Raw genomic sequence first — 24927 nt, forward strand, 5'->3', positions numbered from 1 at the left:
CTCGCTGGACCAAAAACCATAACCTCAGTCTTATCAGAATTTAAAAGTAGGAAGTTACTAGACATCCAACTTCTCACTGATGCAAGACAATCCTCCAAGGACTTTATGTGAGTAAGATTACCAGCAGTTATGGCATATACAATTGAGTGTCATCAGCATAGCAATGAAAGGGAATCCCAAAACGCTGCAATATATTCCCAAGGGGTGCTACATAAAGAGAAAAAAGCAAGGGGCCCAAAACGGATCCCTGAGGAACCCCAAACTTCATGTCTCTACGATCGGAGGAGGTTCCATTACACAATACACAGTAGGAACGACTAGACAGGTATGACGTCAACCATGCAAGAGCAGTTCCAGTAATCCCAAAGTGATTCTCCAGCCTATTGAGTAGAATATGGTAATCCACAGTGTCAAATGCAGCACTAAGATCCAGCAGCAGCAGGACCGTAGTGATATCCGAGTCCATTGCTCGCAAAAGGTCATTCACTACTTTAGTAAGTGCTGTCTCTGTGGAGTGAAATCTTCTAAAAGCAGACTGCAGTGGCTCAAAAAGATTATTCTCAGTGAGATAGTCCACGAGCTGTCGCGAGACCACTTTTTCCAGGATTTTAGAACAAAATGACAGATTTGATATCGGTCTATAATTCTTCAATACACTAGGGTTGAGATTAGATTTTTTAAGTAATGGTTTGATCACTGCAGACTTAAAACACCTAGGAACAGATCCAGAAGTCAATGAGAGATTTACAATTTCCAGCACAGTTGGTCCAAGAATGGGCCACAAGTCCTTAAACAATTTAGTTGGTATAGGATCAATTAAACAGGTTGTGCTTTTAGTAGACGTCACAAGCTTTGTCAGTGCGCCTAACGAGATACTGTCAAAATCTGTAAATCTGGATACCACCTCAGTGGGCGCATCCACCTCCACAGCAGTATGCAATGGTTGGGCCAAAGCCTGCTGAGATATACTCAACCTAATATCCTCAATTTTCTTCTTGAAGTAATCCAAGAAGTCCTGTGCTGAGAAAGGAGAGTGAATAACAGGTGGCTGTCCATGAATAAGAAATGCTACAGTTTCAAACAAAAACTTGGAATTATGCTTATTTTTATTAATCAATTCAGAATAATAGGAACGCTTTGTAGCCAGTAGTGCCTGCTTATAATCCAAGACAGCATCTCGCCATGCAAGATGGAACACCTCTAACTTAGAACTATGCCATTTCCGTTCAAAACCTCGAGCCTTCTGCCTAAGGTCACGCAGGTAACCATTAAACCAAGGTGAGCATGCCTTGGGAAGGCGTGTCCTCAAGAGAGGAGGCGCAACCTTGTCCAGTGTGGCCTTGAGCGCTGAGTTCAAGCCATCCGCAAGACTATCTACTGATTGAATATTCTCTAACCCTGAGGCCAAAATGTCAGGCAGTCTGGCCTCGAGTTCTATCATAATTAAAGGAGTAATGCGTCGCCGCAAAGAAAGACAAGGCTTTCGATCCACTAGGCGCGGCAACATAAATGCACACTTAACAAATGAGTGGTCAGAGATCACCGAGGCAAGAGGCAAAATGTCAATGTTTGTGACAGCAAGGCCACGTGTGAGTACCAGATCAAGGGTATTTCCACTAATATGTGTTGAATCCTGAATACATTGCTGGAATCCCAGCGCATCCACAAGTTCCATAAATGACTTACAAAGGGGATCAGAGGGCTTATTTATGTGAATAATTATTGTATGGCCTTGCCTTACAATATAAAGCGCCTTGGGGCAACTGTTTGTTGTGATTTGGCGCTATATAAATAAAATTGATTGATTGATTGATTGAATATTAAAATCACCAATAATCAAAATGTTGTCCACACTAGCTGACAGGCCAGAGATGAATGCACCAAATTCATCTAAAAATTCAGAATATGGGCCAGGAGGCCTATAAACAGTGATAACATGGCATGACTGATTTCCGTATTTCTGACCCTGACAATATGTAGCGTCATGGGCAGAGCGGAGAGTCAGATGCTCAAACGAATCATATTTGTGCCCCCCGACAGTCAAGAAGGTAAACTTGGATTTATAGATAAAAGCAACACCCCCGCCTTGCTTCGCACAACGAGACATGTGACTGAATGTGTACCCTGGTGGGCAGGCCTCATTCAGAGGAAGAACAGCTGTGGGTTTGAGCCAGGTTTCACATAACCCAATCATGTCCAAATGATGATCCATAATTAGATCGTTAATCAACAGGGATTTTGAGGACAAAGATCTGATGTTAATAAGACCCAAACTGAAGACTTCTGTCGGTTTGACAGACTGACATCTTTGCATAGGCCTGAGTATCTTAAAACCCACTCCACGTTTTCCATCCAGCGCCCGGAGAGTGTCAGGAACCGCTGTCGTCACATCAGGACTACAATTCCCAGAAGCTGCAGCGCTCTGATGACGTGGGCGCCGAGCACCGATGCGCTCAGCTTACCGGCACAGACGACCCAGTTCGATGGAACACAAACTTTCTCCGGGAGCCTCTGTGGACACAGCGACGTCGGTGGAACAAGCCAAGCTCTCTGATAGCGAGAATGTCCCGAGGGACATTGTTGTTGTTCAAGCTTCGTAGCTCAGCTGCAGAGTAGCTTAGCATCACGCCAGCCGAGGGAGTGAAATGCGGCGTCGTACAGCACCAAGCAGGCAATAAACAATCAAAGATAACTAAAAATGCACACTGAAGGACCAAAAACCACGTTAAGTACATATCCAAAATAAAAATTACACTCAAGCCACTAAAAACCGAATTATACACAAGAAAATTGGAGAAAATCAGACACACAACGCCAGCAACTCTCGATCTCATCTCACCTTATGCTACACAAGAACACAAGAATTTCCATTTTCTTCCAATTCCAATTTCTTTCAATTCAGATCAGGGAGACAGACACCCTCTCTACTTTTAAGATTAGGCTTAAAACTTTCCTTTTTGCTAAAGCTTATAGTTAGGGCTGGATCAGGTGACCCTGAACCATCCCTTAGTTATGCTGCTATAGACTTAGACTGCTGGGGGGTTCCCATGATGCACTGTGTGTTTCTTTCTATTTTTGCTCTGTATGCACCACTCTGCATTTAATCATTAGTGATTGATCTCTGCTCCCCTCCACAGCATGTCTTTTTCCTGGTTCTCTCCCTCAGCCCCAATCAGTCCCAGCAGAAGACTGCCCCTCCCTGAGCCTGGTTCTGCTGGAGGTTTCTTCCTGTTAAAAGGGAGTTTTTCCTTCCCACTGTCGCCAAGTGCTTGCTCACAGGGGGTCGTTTTGACTGTTGGGGTTTTTCTGTAATTATTGTATGGCTTTTGCCTTACAATATAAAGCGCCTTGGGGCAACTGTTTGTTGTGATTTAGCGCTATATAAATAAAATTGATTTGATTTGATTTAAATACAATTAACTGCAGCAAGCTGTTTTTACAGGTCTTAATTGTGACAAACTGATCAGCAAACAGTTTTAAACATTTTAGATATAACAGACTGATCCCAAACAGGTTTTTACAGGATGAGTTAAACTGATCAACAAACAATTTTTCATTGTTTTAGATATAGTGTCCATTTTACATGGTTTTTAACATTTTTGAAAAAAGTAACTTAATCAGCGATTACTTTTAAACATTTTAAATACAAATAACTCATCAGCTATTTCTTTTTACAGGTTATAGTTAAAACATACTACACACCTAACATAAAAAATAATTATTACTCCATTTTTACAGGTAATGTATGTACAAGAAAGTGACCACTAAAGGTTTCTTTTAACATGTTTCTGATATATTAACTATGGTTGATCAGTTTTTAAAAATTAAATTCATCATCAGCCAGGTTTTACAGTTTATAACATACTGCTCACCAAACAGTAAACATAATAAAATAATCATTAGTAAAATAATAATTTCAGGTTTGAATGGCAGGTTTGTCTGATCACCAAACAGTTTTTAAATGTTTGATACTGTAAAATTCCCATCAAATTTTTTTACAGGTTTGAATGAGAACACAATGATCAAGGAACAGTTGTTTTGCTGTAAGAAGGTGATCCACAATCTGTCTTGACAGACTGAAGTTACAATAAACTTAAATACTTTTTTAAATGTTTTGAAACTAATAATCAGGACTCAGTTTTTTTACAACCAACTTCTCACTGTGCAGTTTTTGCATGTTAAAGATATAATCAACTTGTCAAAGATCACTTTATTTTGGGTTTTAGTTAACACAAACCGACAAGGAAATGTCCTTATAGGTTTTATCTATCATAAATCATAAATCTATCATAAAATATATATACTTGTGTGAACAGAATTTCTGCCAAATATGAATAAAATCCTCCGGTTAATACTTTATTTCTAATTCAGAAATCGTGACGATTAAGGAGATCGGTGCTGGTTTTGAGGATGATCCCCAAGTTGCTGCAGTGCAGTGCAAAATTCAGCGCTGGTGCAGCACGTGGGCTTCCATGTTTGCCCACCAGGGGTCACTGATGTGTCTTAACTTCAGCTTTTACTTTGGGGATCAAAACCCTCGTGGGTTCGGAGGCTGAGCGATGTCTGTCCTGCTCGGCTGTGTATTTGTTCACAGTGACTTTTTTGTGGAAGATTTGAGAGATTTTGCTGCGATTTGGCGCAAAAAACTGTAGTGAAATCCACAAAAAACACAACACAGTTCATTCAGAAAAAAAAAAACAAAAACAAAAAACAACCAAAACTCATCTTTTTGATTTATTGCTTAGAAATCATAATATAATCTCACATATTGACATATTTAATGTATTGCTTATTTATTGCTTAGTCCAGTTCATTAAATAAAAGTGGAGTGCAGATGATGACGTATAGACTGCATGCACGCACACTAAATTACATTTATTTTACACGCACTTCAGTCGTGGTCCAGGTGCTGCATGTACACTGTGCACGGCGAGTGAATGAGTCATGCAAGATGCGCATCTCTTAAGGTTCACCACCACCTCCTCCTCTTCCTCCTCCTCCTCCTCTTTCTCCTCTCCAGCATCATCATCATCATCATCATCCTCATCCTCAGCAGCAGCAGAAGCAGCTCCGGCACCGAACCCCACGGAGGGAGGCATCCACTCGTCTCTCCGCCGGATCCATCGCGCAGATCGATCGTCGTTGCCTCCTGGAGAAAATTCCCGCAGGAGCACGTAGAACTAAAAGGAGGGGGAAAAAAGTGTGGGTGGATGAGGAAGTTCAGCGCGCGGATTGATGGTCGCGCAGCACTGGGCACTTTTTGGCAGCACGCGCTGGGATCACCATCCACCCACCAAAAACGGACTCCCGTTCTTGCCACTGTTCGGAGGTGAAAATGCCAGTCAAGTTTTTGGTCACCCTCTTATCACTTCTGCTCGCTCGGGGTGCTCGGTGAGTCCCATCAGCGCGATCAACAGCTTTGAGGCTTAAAAAAAAAAAAAAAAAGTTCAGCCTTTATGATGTCATGTCTTGAATTGTTGGACTGAACGTTGACGCGCCAAAAATGATCAGCTCCCATTTATTCACATGAACGCGCACACCATCTCTTCAAACTCACGCAGTCACTTGACATGTTTTTTTTTTTTCTTTTCTGCAGTCATAAAGTCATTGTTTTTCACAATAACTTTAAGTGGGCTGCACATCAACAATAACGACCCCCTTTTTTGCCCCCCACCCGCCCCTTTTCCTCCCCCATCACCCCCAGATCTGATCAGCTGGAATATGCAGACGACTATGAAGATCACCATGATATCACTATCAATCAGATGTTGGTGCCCAGATCCCACCAGGCGGACGCCACGCTCATACTCAATAATTTGTTGAAGGAATACGACAAAACCCTTCGCCCAGATATTGGAGGTAAGTTTGGATTATTGATTGAATTGATCCCATAAAAGGAATGATGCTAATCCTCAGAACCAAAGGGGATTTTCCTTTCTATACATTGAGTGCTACTTTACATTCTCAAATAATACCATTGGAATTGGTGCAATATGCATAGGCGCAATTTGGTGGGGGATAGAGGGGACATACCCCCCACACACACCTTTTCAACCAGGGGGGACAAAATATGGTACGTCCCCCCCACCTTCTGACATATTGAAACATGCTATGCCAGTCTTATGTGCAAAACCATGTCAGAATAGTATCTTTGTTTCTGCAAGTTTGTATTTTTAGCAGCATTGCGTTGTTTACGACACCTGTTTCTTGTTTGTCACATTTGGAATTTTCTGGGACTGCATTTGCCCAGATTTGAAACCAAAAATAGTTGCCTCTAGGGACTAGTGTCCACACATAAGTATCAATGGACCATATGCTAATTTACTAAATTCTGAAAGTTAGAAAAGGAAATCAGAAAAGCTATCTGGGACCACAGAAAGCCCATCTGCAATTATTGCTTGATCTCCAAAATCAGTCTATGCAAGCGAAATTATGTTCAGTATGAGTGTTGTCATTAGTGCCACTTCAAAAATTAAATTCATGATAAGTAATTTATCCTAAACTTATGATCTGTTTTTTTTTTCAAACTTGTGCAAAAACAAATCTTGCGAAAAAAAAAATACAGTATGCGATAGATAATAATTATTAAGAGCCTGTTCTTTCATATTTATTAATACATTTTACCACATTGCAGTTGTTTTTTTTAATGAGAACTCATTCTATCATTCTTTTTGAGTTCTACACATGTGGTGATACCTTGTTTACACCAGGATGTTAATAAAATCAATGCTGGCTGTTCTCAGAATAAAGTACTTATATCTACAGTTTCAAATTGTATAAGTCAAATGGTGTCCACTTTCTGGTCATCTCAAAACATTAAAATTACTGTTCTAGATGCTCAGTATGCATCTGAGCTTATCTAGAAACCGTTGGCTTCTGGGAGCCTAAAGCAGCCCCCAGACCCCCGCCCTATGGTCTTCAGTCCTGCGGGCTTCGCACTTTGTCCCCCCCAACTTGAAGAGGTCATGTTGCCTTATGCTGAAGAGGACATGCCCTTGAAATGGGTGTTTCAACAAGACAATGACCCCAAGCACACTAGTAAACAAGCAAAATCTTGGTTCCAAACCAACAAAATTAATGCCTCACAGATGTGAAGAAATCATGAAAAACTGTGGTTATACAACTAAATACTAGTTTAGTGATTCACAGGATTGCTAAAAAAGGAGTTTTAACGTAATAGTTTTGAGTTTGTAGCGTCAACAGCAGATGCTACTATTATTGTGAACACCCCCTTTTCTACTTTTTTTTTACTAATAGTCCAATTTCATAGCCTTAAGAGTGTGCATATCATGAATGCTTGGTCTTGTTGGATTTGTGAGAATCTACTGAATCTACTGGTACCTTGTTTCCCATGTAACAATAAGACATATAGTCAAAACTTGGATTAATCTTTTTAGTCACATAGCACTACTATTATTCTGAACACTACTGTACGTTTCACCTGGCTCTGGCAGATTGATGGTTATTTTTGAGTTGTGGCAATGGACCAGTTGTCTATCTGGTTGGTTGCCATCCAGGACAAAAGGCCATTCCCTGGTGTTGTGGAAGCTGCGGAGCTCAGCACCAGCACATTCTCTCAGAGTTGACTTGAACCTAAGGTGTAGTTGAAACACGTATGTCATGTTGACTTTGTTCTTACATCACAAAGTTAACACTCCTGTGACCAGCCTCATGAGAGCCAAGTCTTGACCTTTGAACTTTTATGAAAGTTTGAAGCCATGGAAGTAGCAGCAAGGCAAGATTAACATGTTAACATCAAGCCATCAACTGGTTCATAGTACATTTATATCGATTCAGGTGTCTGTGTAATGAGGTATTTCTATGTATTACTTTAAAATATATTTTTGATTCATTTTGACTAATTGTTATTTTCCAAATCATGTTCTTGAATCTGTCAGGCATAAAGAATATGCTGGCATCATCCAAAATTAGTGTTGTCCTTGTCATTGTTGGAAGCAGAAAATGAATACAGTACCAGATGTACCTTTTTGGGATCTTCCACATCGTGCTTGAAGAAAATAGAATATTGATCAGGGTGGAAATGGAACCAAATGGGTTTTTTTTTTTCCTTCCTTTGTTGGGACCATCTGTATTCAAAGACGTATCTGAGCAGTGGCACTCATGTCTGTGGCTTTTGAAATCCAGAGATGTGTGGGAACAGCTTATGGCATCATTAGTCTCTGAACAGAGGTGTTTGCAGGGAAACGAAGGTCCAAGTTTTTAGAGTCCTGGTGCTTCCTGTCTTACTGTATGCTTGTGAGACTAGGACACTAAACAGTGACTGAAGGCAATGTCTTGGGTACTAGGACCCTTCAGTGGATCAAATGACTGGTAACTTAGGGAGAGTCAGATGAACTATACCATTTGCAGTGTGAGGGAATGTGGTGCCATGTGGTGCATTTTTCTTGGCATGGTCCAGCACATAGAAGCCTCAGTGTTGAAGACTCCAGTAGTTGAAGAACCCCAAGGGGATGCCTACATTTCATCTGCCTGGGACAGATCAATGGTTACTTTTGCGATGTGGATATGGATTGCTTTCCCGCTGGGGTGGTTGCCATAAAGCCCCGATTATACTAAACACATACTCCCAAACTTGACCTGAACTGAACCTGCCAGATGAATCTCAGAAGAGTATAATTTAGTTCTTCCATGCCGTAATATCTATTTGTGGTGCAAATCTGGTGAGAATCTTTGAAGTAGTTTTGACGTAATCCTTTAAAGCCTACATAAAGTGAAATCTTGATCCAGAATCCTGATCTGGATCCAGACGGCCTCCAAATTCAGTGGAGTCTTCTACACCCTAATATCTATTTGTGATGCAAATTTGGTGATAATCCATTAATTAGTTTTGGTGTAATCCTTTAAAGTGTATATAAAGTGAAATCTTGATTCAGAATCTGGATCCAGATCTGGATCACCTCCAAAATTTAATGGAGTCTTCCATGCCCTAATATCTGTCTGTGGTGCAAATCTGGTGAGAATCCGTGAAGTAGTTTTGACGTAATCCTTTAAAGCCTACATAAAGTGAAATCTTGATCCAGAATCCTGATCTGGATCCAGATGGCCTCCAAATTCAGTGGAGTCTTCTACACCCTAATATCTATTTGTGGTGCAAATTTGGTGATAATCCATGAATTAGTTTTGATGTAATCCTTTAAAGCGTATATAAAGTGAAATCTTGATTCAGAATCTGGATCCAGATCTGGATCACCTCCAAAATTTAATGGAGTCTTCCATGCCCTAATATCTGTCTGTGGTGCAAATCTGGTGAGAATCCGTGAAGTAGTTTTGACGTAATCCTTTAAAGCCTACATAAAGTGAAATCTTGATCCAGAATCCTGATCTGGATCCAGATGGCCTCCAAATTCAGTGGAGTCTTCTACACCCTAATATCTATTTGTGGTGCAAATTTGGTGATAATCCATGAATTAGTTTTGATGTAATCCTTTAAAACGTATATAAAGTGAAATCTTGATTCAGAATCTGGATCCAGATCTGGATCACCTCCAAAATTTAATGGAGTCTTCCATGCCCTAATATCTGTCTGTGGTGCAAATCTGGTGAGAATCCGTGAAGTAGTTTTGATGTAATCCTTTAAAGCCTATATAAAGTGAAATCTTGATCCAGAATCCTGATCTGGATCCAGATCACTCCAAATTCAGTGGATTCTTCTACACCCTAATATCTATTTGTGGTGCAAATTTGGTGATAATCCATGAATTTGTTTTGATGTAATCCTTTAAAGCGTATATAAAGTGAAATCTTGATTCAGAATCTGGATCGGGATCCAGATCACCTCCAACATTTAATGGAGTCTTCCATGGCCTAATATGTGTTGCTGGTGAAAATGTGGTGAGGATGCGTGAAGAAATTTTGACGTAATCCTTCAAAGCCTACTTAAAGTGAAATCTTGACGCAGATTCTGGAACCGGATTTGGATCACCTGCAAAATTTAATGGAGTCTTCCTTCCATGGCCTAATATGTATCTGTGTTGAAAATTTCATCAAAATCCGTGCAGTGGATTTGATGTAATCCTGCTAACAGTAATCCTTCAAAGCCTATCAATTCAATCAATCAATTTTTTTTTTTATATAGCGCCAAATCACAACAAACAGTTGCCCCAAGGTGCTTTATATTGTAAGGCAAGGCCATACAATAATTATGTAAAACTATATAAAGTGAAACTTGATCCAGAATCTGGATCCAGTGTCGCAGACCGAACAGTCCACCCCTAAAAATCGGTCCGCCTTTTGCATCTGCGCATGCGTCATTTCGGACCACAGCAGCACGTCTGAGACAGAGTCTCTTCACCCAAAGAAATCAAATGGATTAATGGGATTATTAACCATCAGATGATAAAGGTAAAACCTCTTAAATTATTCTAAAGTCAGTCTTAAGCAGAAACGAGGCAAAATTCCGTGACGCTTTGAAATGTCCGACACGCAGTGAACACATCAATTAGCAGCTTGTTTAGCTGCGGCACTCTGATCGCTTCCGCCGCCTTTTATGATGAAATAATGTTGAATTTATGTGGAAATGATTGTTGTACTAAAGCTTCAGATATCTGTCGCTGAGATAGATGATGACTGGAGTACAATTTGAAGCAGAAACGACGTGTTAATCTGTGAACCGCGTCATCGGGGGGACTGATTTTTAGGGGGGCCGTTCGGTCTGCGACACTGGATCCAGATCAACTCCAAAATTTAATGGAGTCTTCCATGGACTAATATGTATCTGTGGTGAAATTCAGTTGTTTTGACATAATCTTGCTGACAGACAGACATGAATAAATAAATGCCTATGATTTTATTACGTCCTTGGCGGACATAATTAAACACACACACACACACACACACACGGTTAGTATCGTCTAAAGTCTGTACAGAGTGATGTGGGTCACGTGATCTCTCTGGCTCTGGCGGCTTGTTTTGTCCTCATGTTGTTGTGACGACCCAAATTCTAGATCTGATCAGCTGGGAGAAGGTTGTGCTTATGAACCATGATGTTCCTCCTGAAGGAGATGATTCCTCTTCAGAGAGACAGAGAGTTGCTGGTTTGATCTCCTGTGTGTTCCGAGAGATGTGCCTGCAGAGCAATCCATGGCATTTATTTATTTATTTGATTTGATTAGATTTTTTTCTTTTTTTAGTGTTGAATTTCAGGAGTCGTTTGAAGAAATCAAGCTTCTCTTCTTTCTTTGCAGAAACGCACAGCGCGAAGTGCCATGTTGCGCAGTCACTTTGGTTTAGCACCGTGACACTGAGGCATGCACGTTATATGCTTCTGCACCTCACAGTGCATCAAAGCAGACCCTGATTTTCAGCATTCGTCAGCGTTGACATCTCTCCCTCTTTTTTCGTATGCACAGAAGCTTGTGCACGTAAAACTCAAAGTGCAATGGAAAAACGACAAATGCAAGTGAAATTTCTCCAAATGTAAATATCGACACGACACCGGTGATTATGTGGCACCTTCAGTGGTTTGATGATCATGTGGGGGAGGCCAAGCAGGATTTTTCACTATAGAAACTGAAGCATCGATGGCTGAGGCCACCCACAGTCTGTTCCAATCTATTACAAGTCAAATCAAAGAGCAGTGAAGGTAGATTTGTGAGTAATGTGCCCCACAGTTTTATTATAACTGCAAAATGAGAAATGGACTCTTTTATTTTCCCAATGACTTTGTTTTTTTATGTTGAAGAATTACTGAGCAAATGCAGTCACTTGTAAACAAGATCCAACAATTAAGTAAATGTATTTTTCAACAAATAATTTATGAAATGCACTTCCCAGTGAATATTATGATACAAATCAATATTATTTGTGATGAATTCCTGAGCAAAAATAGCCACTGTAAATATAATTCTATCATGATATTCAGATAAAAATGTACTTTTTACAAATAATTTGTGAAATAAATTTTTTGATTTGTCTTAATGTTTCCAAATAGAACCTGTGACATCACTTTAAAATAAGTGGTGAAATTTTTCATTATATTAATGACCCCCTTTTGTGATTTTGGAAGAATACTATTTTTGAAGAAAAGCAAAAATAACTGCTGTTAATATATTCCATAATCATATTAAGAAAAATGTCATTTGTACAAATCATATATGATAGTAATTTTCCTTTCTTATTTGAGACCTTGCAGGATGACTTTAAAATGTGCAGTGAAATCTTTTGTCCTAATACAATTGTTTTGTTATTATTTTTAAATAATTATTTGAAACAGTGTCTATAAATATGTTTCAATAATCACAGGGAAATTATAATTTTACAAACAATTTATAGAGGCAATTTTGTATTTTTCTTAATTCCATAGGATGACTTTAAATTAAAAAGAGAAATCTTTTATTTCCGTAATGATCTTGTTTTGCTACTATTTTTGAAGATTTCTTTTACAAAGATATATGTATAATATATGTAAATACAAAAATGTATGTAGGTATGTATCTGCAAAAATGTATGCATAAGGTATGTATAAAGTATATTAAAACTAAATTTACTGTTTTTGTTCATTTGAGCCAAAACAACACTGTAGTATTACTTTAAATATTTAATGCTACTTATTTTTGTTATGTTTGACAACTTGAGCAAAAATATTCGCTGCCAGTACCATTCTCTCATGGTATCTGATTTTGCTGTCTGATTTGTCTGAATCATTTGGGAGTTATTCCACTCTGGATTTGTGCAGAGGCTCATTGATTTTCCATGTTTGCTGTTATATTTTCTGCTACTTACCGTGAAATTTTCCTACCAGCATCCGGGTTGACAAATCCTTCTGTGTGTATATCAGCATAAGCTGAACTCAGCCTATGGTACTAAGTTTCTGATAGAAATACTAGGGGAGCTACGACCACTACCTTTGCACCCCCCAGGACTAACAAACCAACTTTTTTAGGTTCCTTAGATGACCCCAAAACACAATCAGGACATTCCCAAAAATAAAAACTGGCCTCAAGCCATTTATCCAAGATCATGTCCAAGATGGCCACCAAAATAGGGTTTTTCACTAAAACACCTTTAAACAACATATAAACAACTTAAATATCACAGAGATTCAATGATAAGGGTCTATTGGTGGCCATTTGGATGCTATTTTGAATCGTAAACCCATGAATGAATTTATTTTAGACACAAATGAGTTTGCTATAACCTGCAATTGTCTTCCCATTGAATTTGGTTTGGTTTAGTCCTGGGGGGTGCAAAGGTAGTAATCGTAGCTCCCCGAGTAAAAAGTCAACTCTTCTCCAAAGTATTCCATGCATATCTTACAAGCTGGTCCTCTGACACTCAGGATTCACTGTTGCCAATTTAGTGACTTTATCACTAAATTTAGCAACTATTCACACCCCTCTAGCGCTTTTTTTTAAAGCAACTAGTGAGAAATCTAGTGAGTTTTTCTGGTTTTACTGGAGACTTTTGGAGACTCTGATGTGAAAACACGTATTTTTGCCACATTAAATTCTATTCATAAATCATTTTTAGGTCTGTGTGTCACATCAAATCCAGGCAGATTTTTTTCTTTGTCAAAAATAAACCACTGCACTCAATTCCAGACTTGAGAAAACTAAAGTAAAAACAAACAAACAAACTTTTGTCAGTTCCCAGAACAAGAATCAACAGAAGAAATTTCATTTGTAATTCAAAACATATCTAGGATGTTTATGTTCACTTTTTTTTTTCCTCCCACAACATTATTCCTCTCTCCTACAGCATCAATAACAATTTCTTGCACATGGTCAATTATGCAAATTAAGTGATGACATCATTTAGCAACTTTTAGGACAGCCAACAGTGACTTTCCTTATATCCTTTTCACACTACAGCACGAATGAGCCTGAATGCTGTACGAATGAGGATTTGAACGATAGTCGTGTAAATTTGAGCTGCACTCAAATGCCTCATACAGCATTCTTATAGCAGTCGGCACATTCGTGCGGCCAGCACACATACAATCTACATTCGTGTTGCACTCGTGTTGGAAATCATTCAAACGGCGGTCGAGTTGCAGTCATACTGCAATCTGACTGCAGTCGTAATATTCATACGGCAATTCATACGCAATTTGAAGTATTTGGAATGCTTATGCTTTAATGTCAGGAGCTGCCTTACCTCTCATATTATATTCAATATATGGACTGTTGTGTGTCATACAGGATCCCTTAAATATGAATTCACTGCTTTGCACCGTGGCTGGTGGCTATTACCTGTAATAATGGCTGTGGTTGTGCACGTCGGTGATCAGTTGTCCGTAATAATCCGATCACACATGCACTACAGTGATGCAAGAGCCAGGGGACCCTGGTTTACATGTAATCGGTCCATGGGTTGGATGTCATTCCTGACACCCATCAGTGTGACACAGCAGGTCTTCAACAGAGCAGACCACAGCACTCACCCTGCCACACACCTCCCCCCTCACCTACTTGCCTTCCACCCAGACCTTGGGTGGCATGTACACCATTGGAGAGGCATTCGTGTTACGTGCTGTGTTATGTCCGCATTCGACCTGCACTCTGGGTAGTCAACCTGGATTCAGGAGCTGCTGCTCTGCAAATCATTCCAGGTGGCTTTGAAATACATTGTGGGTAATCAGATGGCATTAGTACATGGCTTGGATGAGATGTCTCTTCAACATTGCATTGAGTTCTGGGACAGTGCCTAAGGAGTGGCAAACTGGGGTGGTGGTCCCCATATATAAAAAGGGGGTCCAGAGAGTGTGTGCCAACTACAGGGGCATCACACTACTTAGCCTCCCTGGTAAAGTCTACTCTAGGGTGCTAGAAAGGAGGGTTCGGCCGATAGTTGAACCTCTGATTGATGAGGAACAATGCGTTTCCGTCCTGGTCATGGAACAACTGACCAGCTCTTCACTCTCACAAGGATCCTGGAGGGGGCCTGGGAGTATGCCCATCCAGTCTACATATGTATTATGGACTTGGACAAGGCGTATGATCGGGTACCCCAGGAGATACTGTGGGAGGTGCTGCGGGAGTATGGAGTGAGGGGGACCCTTCTCAGGGCCATCCAATCTCTGTACTCACAAAGCGAGAGCTGTGTTCAGGTGCTCGGCAGTAAGTCAGACTCATTTTTGGTGGGGGTTGGCCTCTGCCAGGGCTGCGCCTTGTCATCAATCCTGTTTGTGATATTCATAGATAGAATATCGAGGCATAGATGGGGGGAGGAGGGTTTCCAGTTCGGTGGGCTCCGGATCTCATCACTGCTTTTTGCAGGTGATGTGGTCCTGTTGGCTTCATCGGCCGGTGACCTCCAACACTCACGAGATTGGTTCGCAGCTGAGTGTGAAGCAGCTGGGATGAGGATCAGCACCTCTAAATCTGAGGCCATAGTTCTCAGCAGGAAAACAATGGATTGCCTGCTACAGGTAGGGAATATGGTCTTGCCCCAAGTGAAGGAGTTCAAGTACCTCGAGGTCTTGTTCATGAGTGAGGGGACAATGGAGCGTGAGATTGGTGCAGTAGGGGTGGTGTTGCATTTTCTCTACCATACTGTCGAGCTGGCTCCTTTGCATTGAAAGGAGCCAGCTCAGGTGGTTCGGGCATCTGGTAAGGATGCCTCCTGGGTGCCTCTCTAGCGAGGTGGTCAATGTGGCACACAAAAGGGAAGTCTAGGGTCCCCTGCTAGAGCTGTTGCCCCCGCAACCCGATTCCGGATTAAGCAGTTGAAGATGAGTGAGTGATGAGTGAAACATCTGTGTCATTGTTCTGCCTGGTCCTGAACTCATGTCATGTTTTGGCCTTTATCTGTGCTTGTTTCCTACTGTCTGGCTCAGGCCTTTGTTTAGCTTAGCCGTTGTTATATTTTTGTCTTTTGTTAAGTCTTGTCTTCATTTTGTTCTGTTTATCTCTTTTCTGTGTGTTATACTGTAGGCACATGGGAGTTCTGTACTAGTTTAGTTTCTGCCTTCTGTGTATAGAAATAGATCAACAAGCTTTTGATCTATTTTCAGTTCTTTCATTTGTCTCCTAGTTTGATTCTTTATTTATTTTGCCTTGGGTTTTGCTCATCTTTGGTTTTGGTATTTTATTCTATTCACTGTTGGTTTTGGGTTCATCTTTTAATCAGGTCCTGTCCTCTTTGTGTTTGTCTTACTGCACACTCTTCTCTAATGTTTAGGGTTTGGTGGGTATGTCTTGTCTCTTTTGTTTGCCACGCCCCCAAACCCGATTGTTCCCACACACCTGCATCTCATTTCCCTAACCACCGCCTGTGGTATTTAAGCCCTTCGTGTTCCTCATGTCTTTGCCAGTTTGTTGTGTTTTGTGCTTCTGCCATCGCTCCAGCCTTGTCTTTGTGTAATCTGCCTTGCCGTGTTTGACCCCGCTTTGTTTTTGGACCTTGCCTTTGTCTCAACTTCTGAACTCTGTCTTGCCATGTTATGAACTCTGCTTTGTTTTTTGGACCACATCTCTGCTTCTCGACTGTCTGTTACCTGCACCTGGCTGAATGTCTCATTGTGTACTAAACCACTGCCTGAATTCTGGATTAAGCTGTTTGATTACCACAACACCTGTCTTTGTGGTGAGTCTGCATCTGTGTCCACGTGCTTTCTGTGCCACGCCTCCATGTATCATGACAACCTGCTTCACAATGTGATTCAGTCCTTTGAAATGCTCAAAACCCAAAATGAAGAATTGTTTCAGATGATGATTCACCGTTCAACATGCTAAACGAACCAAACTCGTTACTTCTTTTAAACTGCCTTGAAATCTAATTTAAAAAACAAACAAACCTCAAAGAATGATTCATTCTATAGAACTGCTTGAAAAGCTAAATAAAACAGCTGCTTTAGAATATGATTCACTCTTTCAAGAGTCAAAATACGAAATGAAAAATTGCTTCAGAAGCTGATTGTCTTTAAAAAGCTTGAAAACTATATTAAACCACTGCTTCAAAAATTGGATGTATTTATTTTTTAAAGCTTGATTAACTAAATATCTGTTTCACATGAATGCCAAAATTGAAATACTTGAAAAACTAAATCAAACACCTGCCTTAGAACATGACTCACGATTTTGAAATGCTGAAAACAAAATGTTCCAATTGCATCATAATATGATAGACAGTTTTTACCCGACGCCATCAAATTTAGCCAAATTTGGGTATTGTGAAGGCTTTGCGTCCGTCTGTCTGTGCTCAGCGTAAGTCCAGTCCTTTTACTACCAGAGTCTTTAAATTCACAGAGAGTATTCTTGGGACACAGACCTTGGACAAGTTGAAAGATGGCTAATCTTGACCTTTTTTAAGAGGTCAAAAGGTCAAATTGTGTTTCCTATTTTTATGCTCATACGGCTGACAGCATGAATTATGCAAATCTGCTTTTTTTTTTTGTTGTTGTTTTTCCTGGGTTGGGATTCTGGGGAGGATGCAGCTGAAACGTTTTCGTGGTTTCAGCTTCAGTACTGCTGCAGTAAAGTTTCTTTCCTTTGGGGAAAGATTTAGGTGGGAACACTAACAGGATTTATTTGTTTTGTTTTTTTGTTTTGTTTTTGCTGTTCTTTAAAGTGACCAAACATCAGGTTTCACAGTCTCCATCCTGGTGAGAATCGATCTCTCACCTCCACCGCTGGCTCTGAGCTCTGTTCAGTGTGGTCGAAGAGAGGAATTTCTCGCCACAGTTTAGGGTGGAACTTTAATGAGATCTACTTGAAAAATCTCGGATGCTCATGAAATGTTTATGCTGAGCAGAATAATATGGAACAAGACAGGATCACATCATTATAAACGGTCACACAGGCACCCAAGCGTGCGCATGTGAACACACAACTAAACCATGAAGTCACCCCTTTGGAAATGTGAGCCGCTGCACTCGCACAGTTTTGCTCCTTAGTCTGCTGCTGGATTCAATACGTACTGTTGACTCAGCATCCGTAAATATGCATACGCAACCTCTCCATTGGATTTTTAAAGACGTGCATGGTGCATACATCATGGAGTTTGAAATTTGAAATTGTGCACACACCTAATTTTCTCAACCATACTTGGCTGCAGACAGGCAGGGGCGTAGTCATGGGAGGCTCCACGGCCCACTAGATGTGGCCACTGCAGCACTTCAAGCATTTCTAAGCACTGACTCATTTTCTCCACCTTTGATGTTGGAATATACTTGATTCATTTAGTGGTGAAAGTTTCAAAACAGTGAATCAATTTGTAAATAGTTTAATTTTGTGTTTTCAGGATTTGGAAGCAATTATGTTCAAAAGTGGTCGTATTGTTTAACGCCTTGAGTATTTTGAAAATGTTCTGATAATTTTTGAAAAGTAAAGTTTGAATGCAGTTGTTTTAGTGTTTTAAGGATTTTGAAACAGTTATTCATATACATAAGGAATAGTATTTTGTTAAAATTTTCTGAGAATTTTTGAAAAGTAAAATGTTTGAATTCAGTTGTTTCAGTTAATGTTTCAAGGATTTTGAAACAGTTAATCATATACATAATAAAATGTATTTTTTTAAAATGTTCTGGTAATTTTTGAAAAGTAAAATGTTGGCGTGTAGTTGTTTCAGTTAGTGTTTTAAGGATTTTGAAATGGTTAATCATATACATAAGGAATTGCATTTTTTAAATGCTCTGATAATTTTTGAGAAGTAAAATGTTTGAATACAGTTGTTTCAGTTGTGTTTTATGGATTTTGAAACAGTTAGTCATACATAAGGAATTTTTTTTAATGTTCTGATAATTTTTGAAAAGTAATGTTTGAATGCAGTTGTTTTAGTGTTTTAAGGAATTTGAAACAGTTAATCATATACATAAGGAAATGTATTTTTTTTAAATTTTCTGATAATTTTTGAAAAGTAAAATGTTGGCATGCAGTTGTTTCAGTTAGTGTTTTAAGGATTTTGGAATGGTTAATCATATACCTAAGGAAATGTCTTTTTTTTAAATGTCCTGATAATTTTTGAATAGTAAAATGTTCTAATGTAATTGTTTCATTTAGTGTTGAGTCATTTTCTGAATAAACTGTTCCATTTAGGATTGTCACACATTGTGAAAGACTGAACCATGTTGTGAAGCATTTGTTTCATTTTGGGTTTTCAGAGTAAATAATTTTTTAACTAAATTGTGTTATTTAGTGTTTGAACTTTTTTGAAAGGGCAAACAATTTTCTGCTTTTTTTATTGAATGTTTGTGGGAGCAACAGAAAGTTAAACAACAACCTTTTGGGTGGCCTTGAACCCAAAATCCACCCCCTTTTTGCTATGCCTTTGGCAGACATGGCCTATCCACTTAAACAGTCTGCAAAGAAAACAAATTATTAGGGAAAGTCCTCCATCAGGGCAGTCATCTGCAGCTATTTATAGCACTTATAATATTAATATTTCATCATGTACAAACTCTCTTTAGCAGTGATGTTTTTCAGTTGTCGTCATCAAACATCAGAACTCGGAGAATCAGATTTGCCTGTTTTGTTTTTCCACCTTTTGCACATCTGATCCACACCTCAGCCTGTGCACAAGTGTCAGCTGCTAACAGTGAAACATGTTCTAACATCTCACCACCTGAATCATCACATGACTTAAAAGAAAACACACACTCATAAAATATGCCTGCTATGCATTTTCTTTATCTGTCACACCCATGATGTGTTGGTTTTCTACTTCAGGAGTTTGATCTATTAATGTGAGTGTACAAACTCCCTTCAACACCTGAGCTACATTCACCAACCATATTAAAAAAAAATAAAAATAAAAATAGAACTTGTTTCGTTTTTGTTGTTTTATTGTAGCATATGTTCTCTTATCCCCCAAATCAAAAAATAATGTATGTTTTAATTACCCTTAATCCAGCATATGATCTCTTATTCTGCAAATTAAAAGAATATACATTTTAATTGTCCTTTAAAAATAAGCAATTAGACTTTCCCAGACATAATGACTTAATGCAGAAATGGCAAGTAGAACTGGACAATAATTATAAATTATCATTTGATCTTTTCAAAGCTAAATTCTGCATTAATCCAAATAAAGTACAGCATGTGGCTTGTTCTATTTCACAAGGAAAAAACAAAACATTCCCAGTCTGAACTTGATAAAAACTGTGGGATGTGTGCGTGTGCACTACACTCAATGTCCACTTTATTAGGTACACCTGTTGAATTGCTTAACACAAACGGCTAAACAGCCAATCACATGGCAGCAATTCAATGCATTTAAGCCCCTTTCGCACCAAGAGCAAGTACGCAGTTTTTAAGCAAGTCTACACGACACTCCTCAACTGTACGTAAATCTACACAACACTGCACTACTGTACACCAAGCTTCTGCAATTCTACACAATACTTTGCCAGTATGAAAAATCCTTTTTTATCAGTACGTAGCACATTGATAGATTGATTATATTCATCCCAGTTTGCTGGCAGTGAAGCTTCAAAACCACAGAAAAAAGAGGTGGACCAAGCTTCCACATTCAAAGGACATGTCCATGTCCACTTCTCACAGACAGATCGCACGCGCCATCGCCGCTGCAGTGCTGCAGCTTTCTTTTACTTCAAAGTTCTCAAAAGACTGTGGCAAGTTAAATAAAGTCCATTAACTCCTGCTCACAGACCGATCACCAGCGAGTGGACATGTTCACGTCCGTTATAACTCCTCACTGATGGATGGCTAGCGAGAGGACATGTCCACTCCTCATGGATGGAACATGCACTCAATTGCCAGCTGCAGCTCTATGGCACTTTCACCTTTTTTAATGTTCGCTCATGTTTGTGGCATGTTAATAAAGTCCATTAACTTCTGGTTTTATAGTGTGGACATGCTGTGTCCAGGTGCATTATGGGCAGTCTCAGTACATTCACGACAGAAGAAATGCATTTGAGACGCACTGATCAGGCTCCACGCGGACAACGGCATTAGAATAGAATAATTCTTTATTCTATAAACCCTTTCTATATTGTGCCTAACACTCTTGTGAATATATTCTCTGGGTTTATAGACATTGTTATTGTTTGTTTTATGTAAAAATGCCAGAAGAAGCCCAGGTTGCTTCTCCATTATTTTCAGTTGGAATCATTGCAATCGATTCCTGTTTGCGCTTTAATATCCTGCTTATGTCAAACACTGTCTGTCATCTTTGTTCCAGAGTAATTTATATATATATATATATATATATATACACACATTTTATTTGTATTGCACCTTACATTTCAAAGAAATCTGTGATATATATATATATATATATAATGTCTGAAATTATTATCATTGTCATTACAACAACGAGATTGCCACACTCACATTCCACAGACAAACAGCAATTAATCCACAATTATTACTTGTTTAATGTAATAATGGCATACATCAGAATTAAGACAACACATATACATTTGACATTGTTTATGTGCACTAAACGTGAAACAGTCCGTTTTGCAAATTGAGGTGATGTGAGTGTGTGGTAGCCGCTGCAACTATATATACTATATATACTGAAGTTGCATGGAGCTGGTGTGTGTATATATATATATGATCACAAATGTGGTGAGGGGTCAAAAGGAAATTTGGTGGGTGCCAATAGTGTTTGTATTTTGTGAATTTCAAACCTTGGCATTAACTTACTGCTGCACAATGGTGTTCCACCACACACACACACACACACATATATATATATATATAATACAAATAATGGCTGGTAAGGAGTCCAACAGAAAAGTTATATTGGACTTGGCTATGCCTCGTCCAATATAACTTTTCTTCATCCAATATTTCTCTATGTTGGACGACTTGCCATCCATCAATTGTTATGTTCTCCACCCCCCTCCCAAATTAAGCAAACAACAAAGAGTCAAGTAAATTAAATCAATTTATTTTGTTCTGAACAGCATTTGAATGTTTCTAAAACATCAGTAGTGTGCTTGTCTACCTTCTTAGTGTTTTTAGCATCCTTGGAGTTTAATATTTCCACCAGTTCCTCCTCTGTGAACTCAGCAAACCTCGCTGGCAGATGATTTTCTGCTGTTGTTGACATGTTTGTTGCCATTTTTTCAACCAGCGTCTGTCAGCAAGTTCCTGACCTCCGCTATGTCATTAGTGATGTCATCTCATGAATAATTGTATGCCGTGCTCTGATTGGCTAGCTGTTGGCAGTAAGCTCTAACACTATTGGTCAGTGGGAACCAATCCAATATAACTTTTGGTCCTAGCCTTTTTGGATCCCTTTGGATCCAACATAACTTTCTGGCACCAAGCATGCCAAAATACAGGTAAATGATGGACAGAAAGGCTAATCTGTGATTGGCTATTGCAGTCTGAGTGGAGAACATATATATATATATGGCATATTTACTGAAAATGTACTTCTATCTGTGGTCCACCTGTTACACATGGAGACACTTATCCTTAAGATAAAGCATGAAGTGAAGTTAAGCATGCCATGGGACAATAGAGGACACATGGCCCATGGACATGTCAATACAAGATGTGACATAAAAGACTTGTTGTCTGAGTTCTTTCCTGATGTATCCTCTGATCTTGTGAAGTCAGTAGCGGCCTAATCTTCATATGAAGTGAGTGACTGGTCCACTTGTCAGAAAGCGAGGCACATTTCCCTCAAGCAGAACCAGCGTGGAACCTCAGCTTAACGCGATGAGCAGCAGCTTTGCTATCGAATGAGATGAGATGCTTTTTATGGCCCTATTGTGTCACTTTCCTTTCAGATTGAGAGTGTGATCGGTGCCGCGTGCTTGCACGTGTCACAGCATTTGGATAAAAAAGCCTCGGAGTACAACACTTTGTGTGAAGCTGCACAAATAAGTTCAGAAGAGTGATACAAGAAGTTGGAGTAAAAATAACGCCCAGTTGCCAACAAACTAAAGGGAGACTTTCATGAATGTACACATTTCTGCAGGGCACTGAATCTTCCATAACCCAGTTATAGCTATCAGTGTCATCAATCCAATATTTTGGGTTGTTATCAGTTTATTGGCCAAAATTTGTGGACTGGCTATCAGGAAAAAAAAATATCTAACAAAATCCAAGAGTTCTATTGCAAATCTGTTTCATGTTGGGGGCTTAGTAAGGTATTCCTTTAGCATAGTAGAACATTTGTTTCATAGTTTAAGTTTTGTTCCAAGCCTCATACATCCAGACAAATGCATCTAACAGATTAATTGTTTATAACTACAGTGTGCAGGATATAATGGTGTTGATTGGAAGAAATGGAAGATGGTATTAGGACTCGATGCGTTTTCAGAAGCTAGGCTCATATCTACGGTGTCATCCAAAAGTATTGGGCTCCTTGATATTTCACTTTAAAAATTATCTTTCTTATTCTCAAACTCAAAGCGAATCTGTACACCTTGATTATAAATTAATTAAAAATATAAAAGCAAAGATGATGGGTTGCATAAGTAATGGAACACTTTAGTATAACACCTGTAAATCTGTTTTATTCTATGGCTGTGACGCTACACGCACTCTGATTGGCTGATTACGTGATTGCGTCAAGAGTCAACGCAGTCTGAAAATGCACTGCCTTGCCTGCCTTGCTTGTTTATTTTGCTTTTCTCATTTGTGTTTATGTTCTTAGTATCATTCTCTGAGTAATGTTCATGTTCTATCCTGGTTCCTGTTCATAGTTGTATCATAGTCTGTCTGATCCCTGTTGTCAGTTTTTATATCATCCCATCTTAATATGTTCACTCCATGCCATCATGTCTATCTCTCACTTTTATGCTGTCTGCTTTATGTTTGCCTTCATTCACGCTCTTTGCACCGGTCTGTGTATCTCTGTATCCTACATCACTCCACTTGGTGCACGCTCTTCCTCCCTATCTTGCACAATGTTTAATCTTTGTCCACTAGCCACGCCCCCTTTCTAGAATCTTCCCTCCACACATGCACCTTGTTATCCAATCAGTCTTCACATGCACCTCATTTACACCAGCTGTTATTTAAGCCCTCAGTCTCACAGCTCACTGCCAGATTGTTGTTTTTGTACACTTTCCAGCGCCTTTCACAGTCCTGAGTTTTGTCTTGCTGTGATCCGAATTCTGCTATGTCCTCCTCGACCACGCCTCTTGCCTCATCCCAGATGTCTGTGTTTGCTTGTGCCTCTGACCCCTGCTCGTTTATGACTGTGTCTCAGCCGAATCCTGGTGGTACTTCTGCTTCACTGACTGACCACATGTGTACCGAACCAAAGCCTGGAATGAAGACCATGATTGCTCTTCCACCAAAGCGTAGTCTGGAAGCCTGCTTTGTGGGTCCAGCCGCCCTGGATGCTGGGCCTCTGCCCAGCCTAACATGCCCTGGCTGTGTGTTTTGGGTCATTGTTATGCTGGAAGACCCAGCCATGACACATCTTCAATGCTCTTACTGATGGAAGGAGGTTGTTTGCCAAAATCTCATGATACATGACCCCATCCAAACGCACCCCCAAAAATAATGTTTCCACCCCCATGCTTCACAGTTGGGATGGTTTTCTTGGGGTTATTCCTATCCTCCAAACACGGCCCTATTGTGTCACTTTCCTTTCAGATTGAGAGTGTGATCGGTGCCGCGTGCTTGCACGTGTCACAGCATTTGGATAAAAAAGCCTCGGAGTACAACACTTTGTGTGAAGCTGCACAAATAAGTTCAGAAGGGTGATACAAGAAGTTGGAGTAAAAATAACGCCCAATTGCCAACAAACTAAAGGGAGACTTTCATGAATGTACACATTTCTGCAGGGCACTGAATCTTCCATAACCCAGTTATAGCTATCAGTGTCATCAATCCAATATTTTGGGTTGTTATCAGTTTATTGGCCAAAATTTGTGGACTGGCTATCAGGAAAAAAAAATCCAAGAGTTCTATTGCAAATCTTTTTCATGTTGCATTACATTGCATCAGAATTTTGGCTCTCTGTTGGGACTGTTTACACAGAGACTGCTACCTGCTGCTTTGGACTTGAATTAACAGTCTTTTTCAAGACTTT

The 24927-nt window shown here is 39.6% G+C and overlaps 1 protein-coding gene across 1 annotated transcript in view; it reads left to right on the top strand.

The window, feature by feature from the left end:
* The first annotated feature begins 4813 nt into the window (after positions 1 to 4813).
* LOC117515123 (gamma-aminobutyric acid receptor subunit gamma-3-like) overlaps positions 4814 to 24927 on the top strand; it is a 378931-nt gene continuing 358817 nt past the window's right edge. Inside the window, exons 1-2 of the mRNA XM_034175623.1 lie at positions 4814 to 5391; positions 5705 to 5859. Coding sequence (XP_034031514.1) covers positions 5336 to 5391; positions 5705 to 5859 — 211 coding nt within the window. The 5' untranslated portion in view covers positions 4814 to 5335. The remainder of the gene's footprint in view (positions 5392 to 5704; positions 5860 to 24927) is intronic.

The sequence above is a fragment of the Thalassophryne amazonica genome, chromosome 1, assembly GCF_902500255.1.
Source record: "Thalassophryne amazonica chromosome 1, fThaAma1.1, whole genome shotgun sequence".
In the NCBI taxonomy this organism is placed as follows: domain Eukaryota; kingdom Metazoa; phylum Chordata; class Actinopteri; order Batrachoidiformes; family Batrachoididae; genus Thalassophryne; species Thalassophryne amazonica.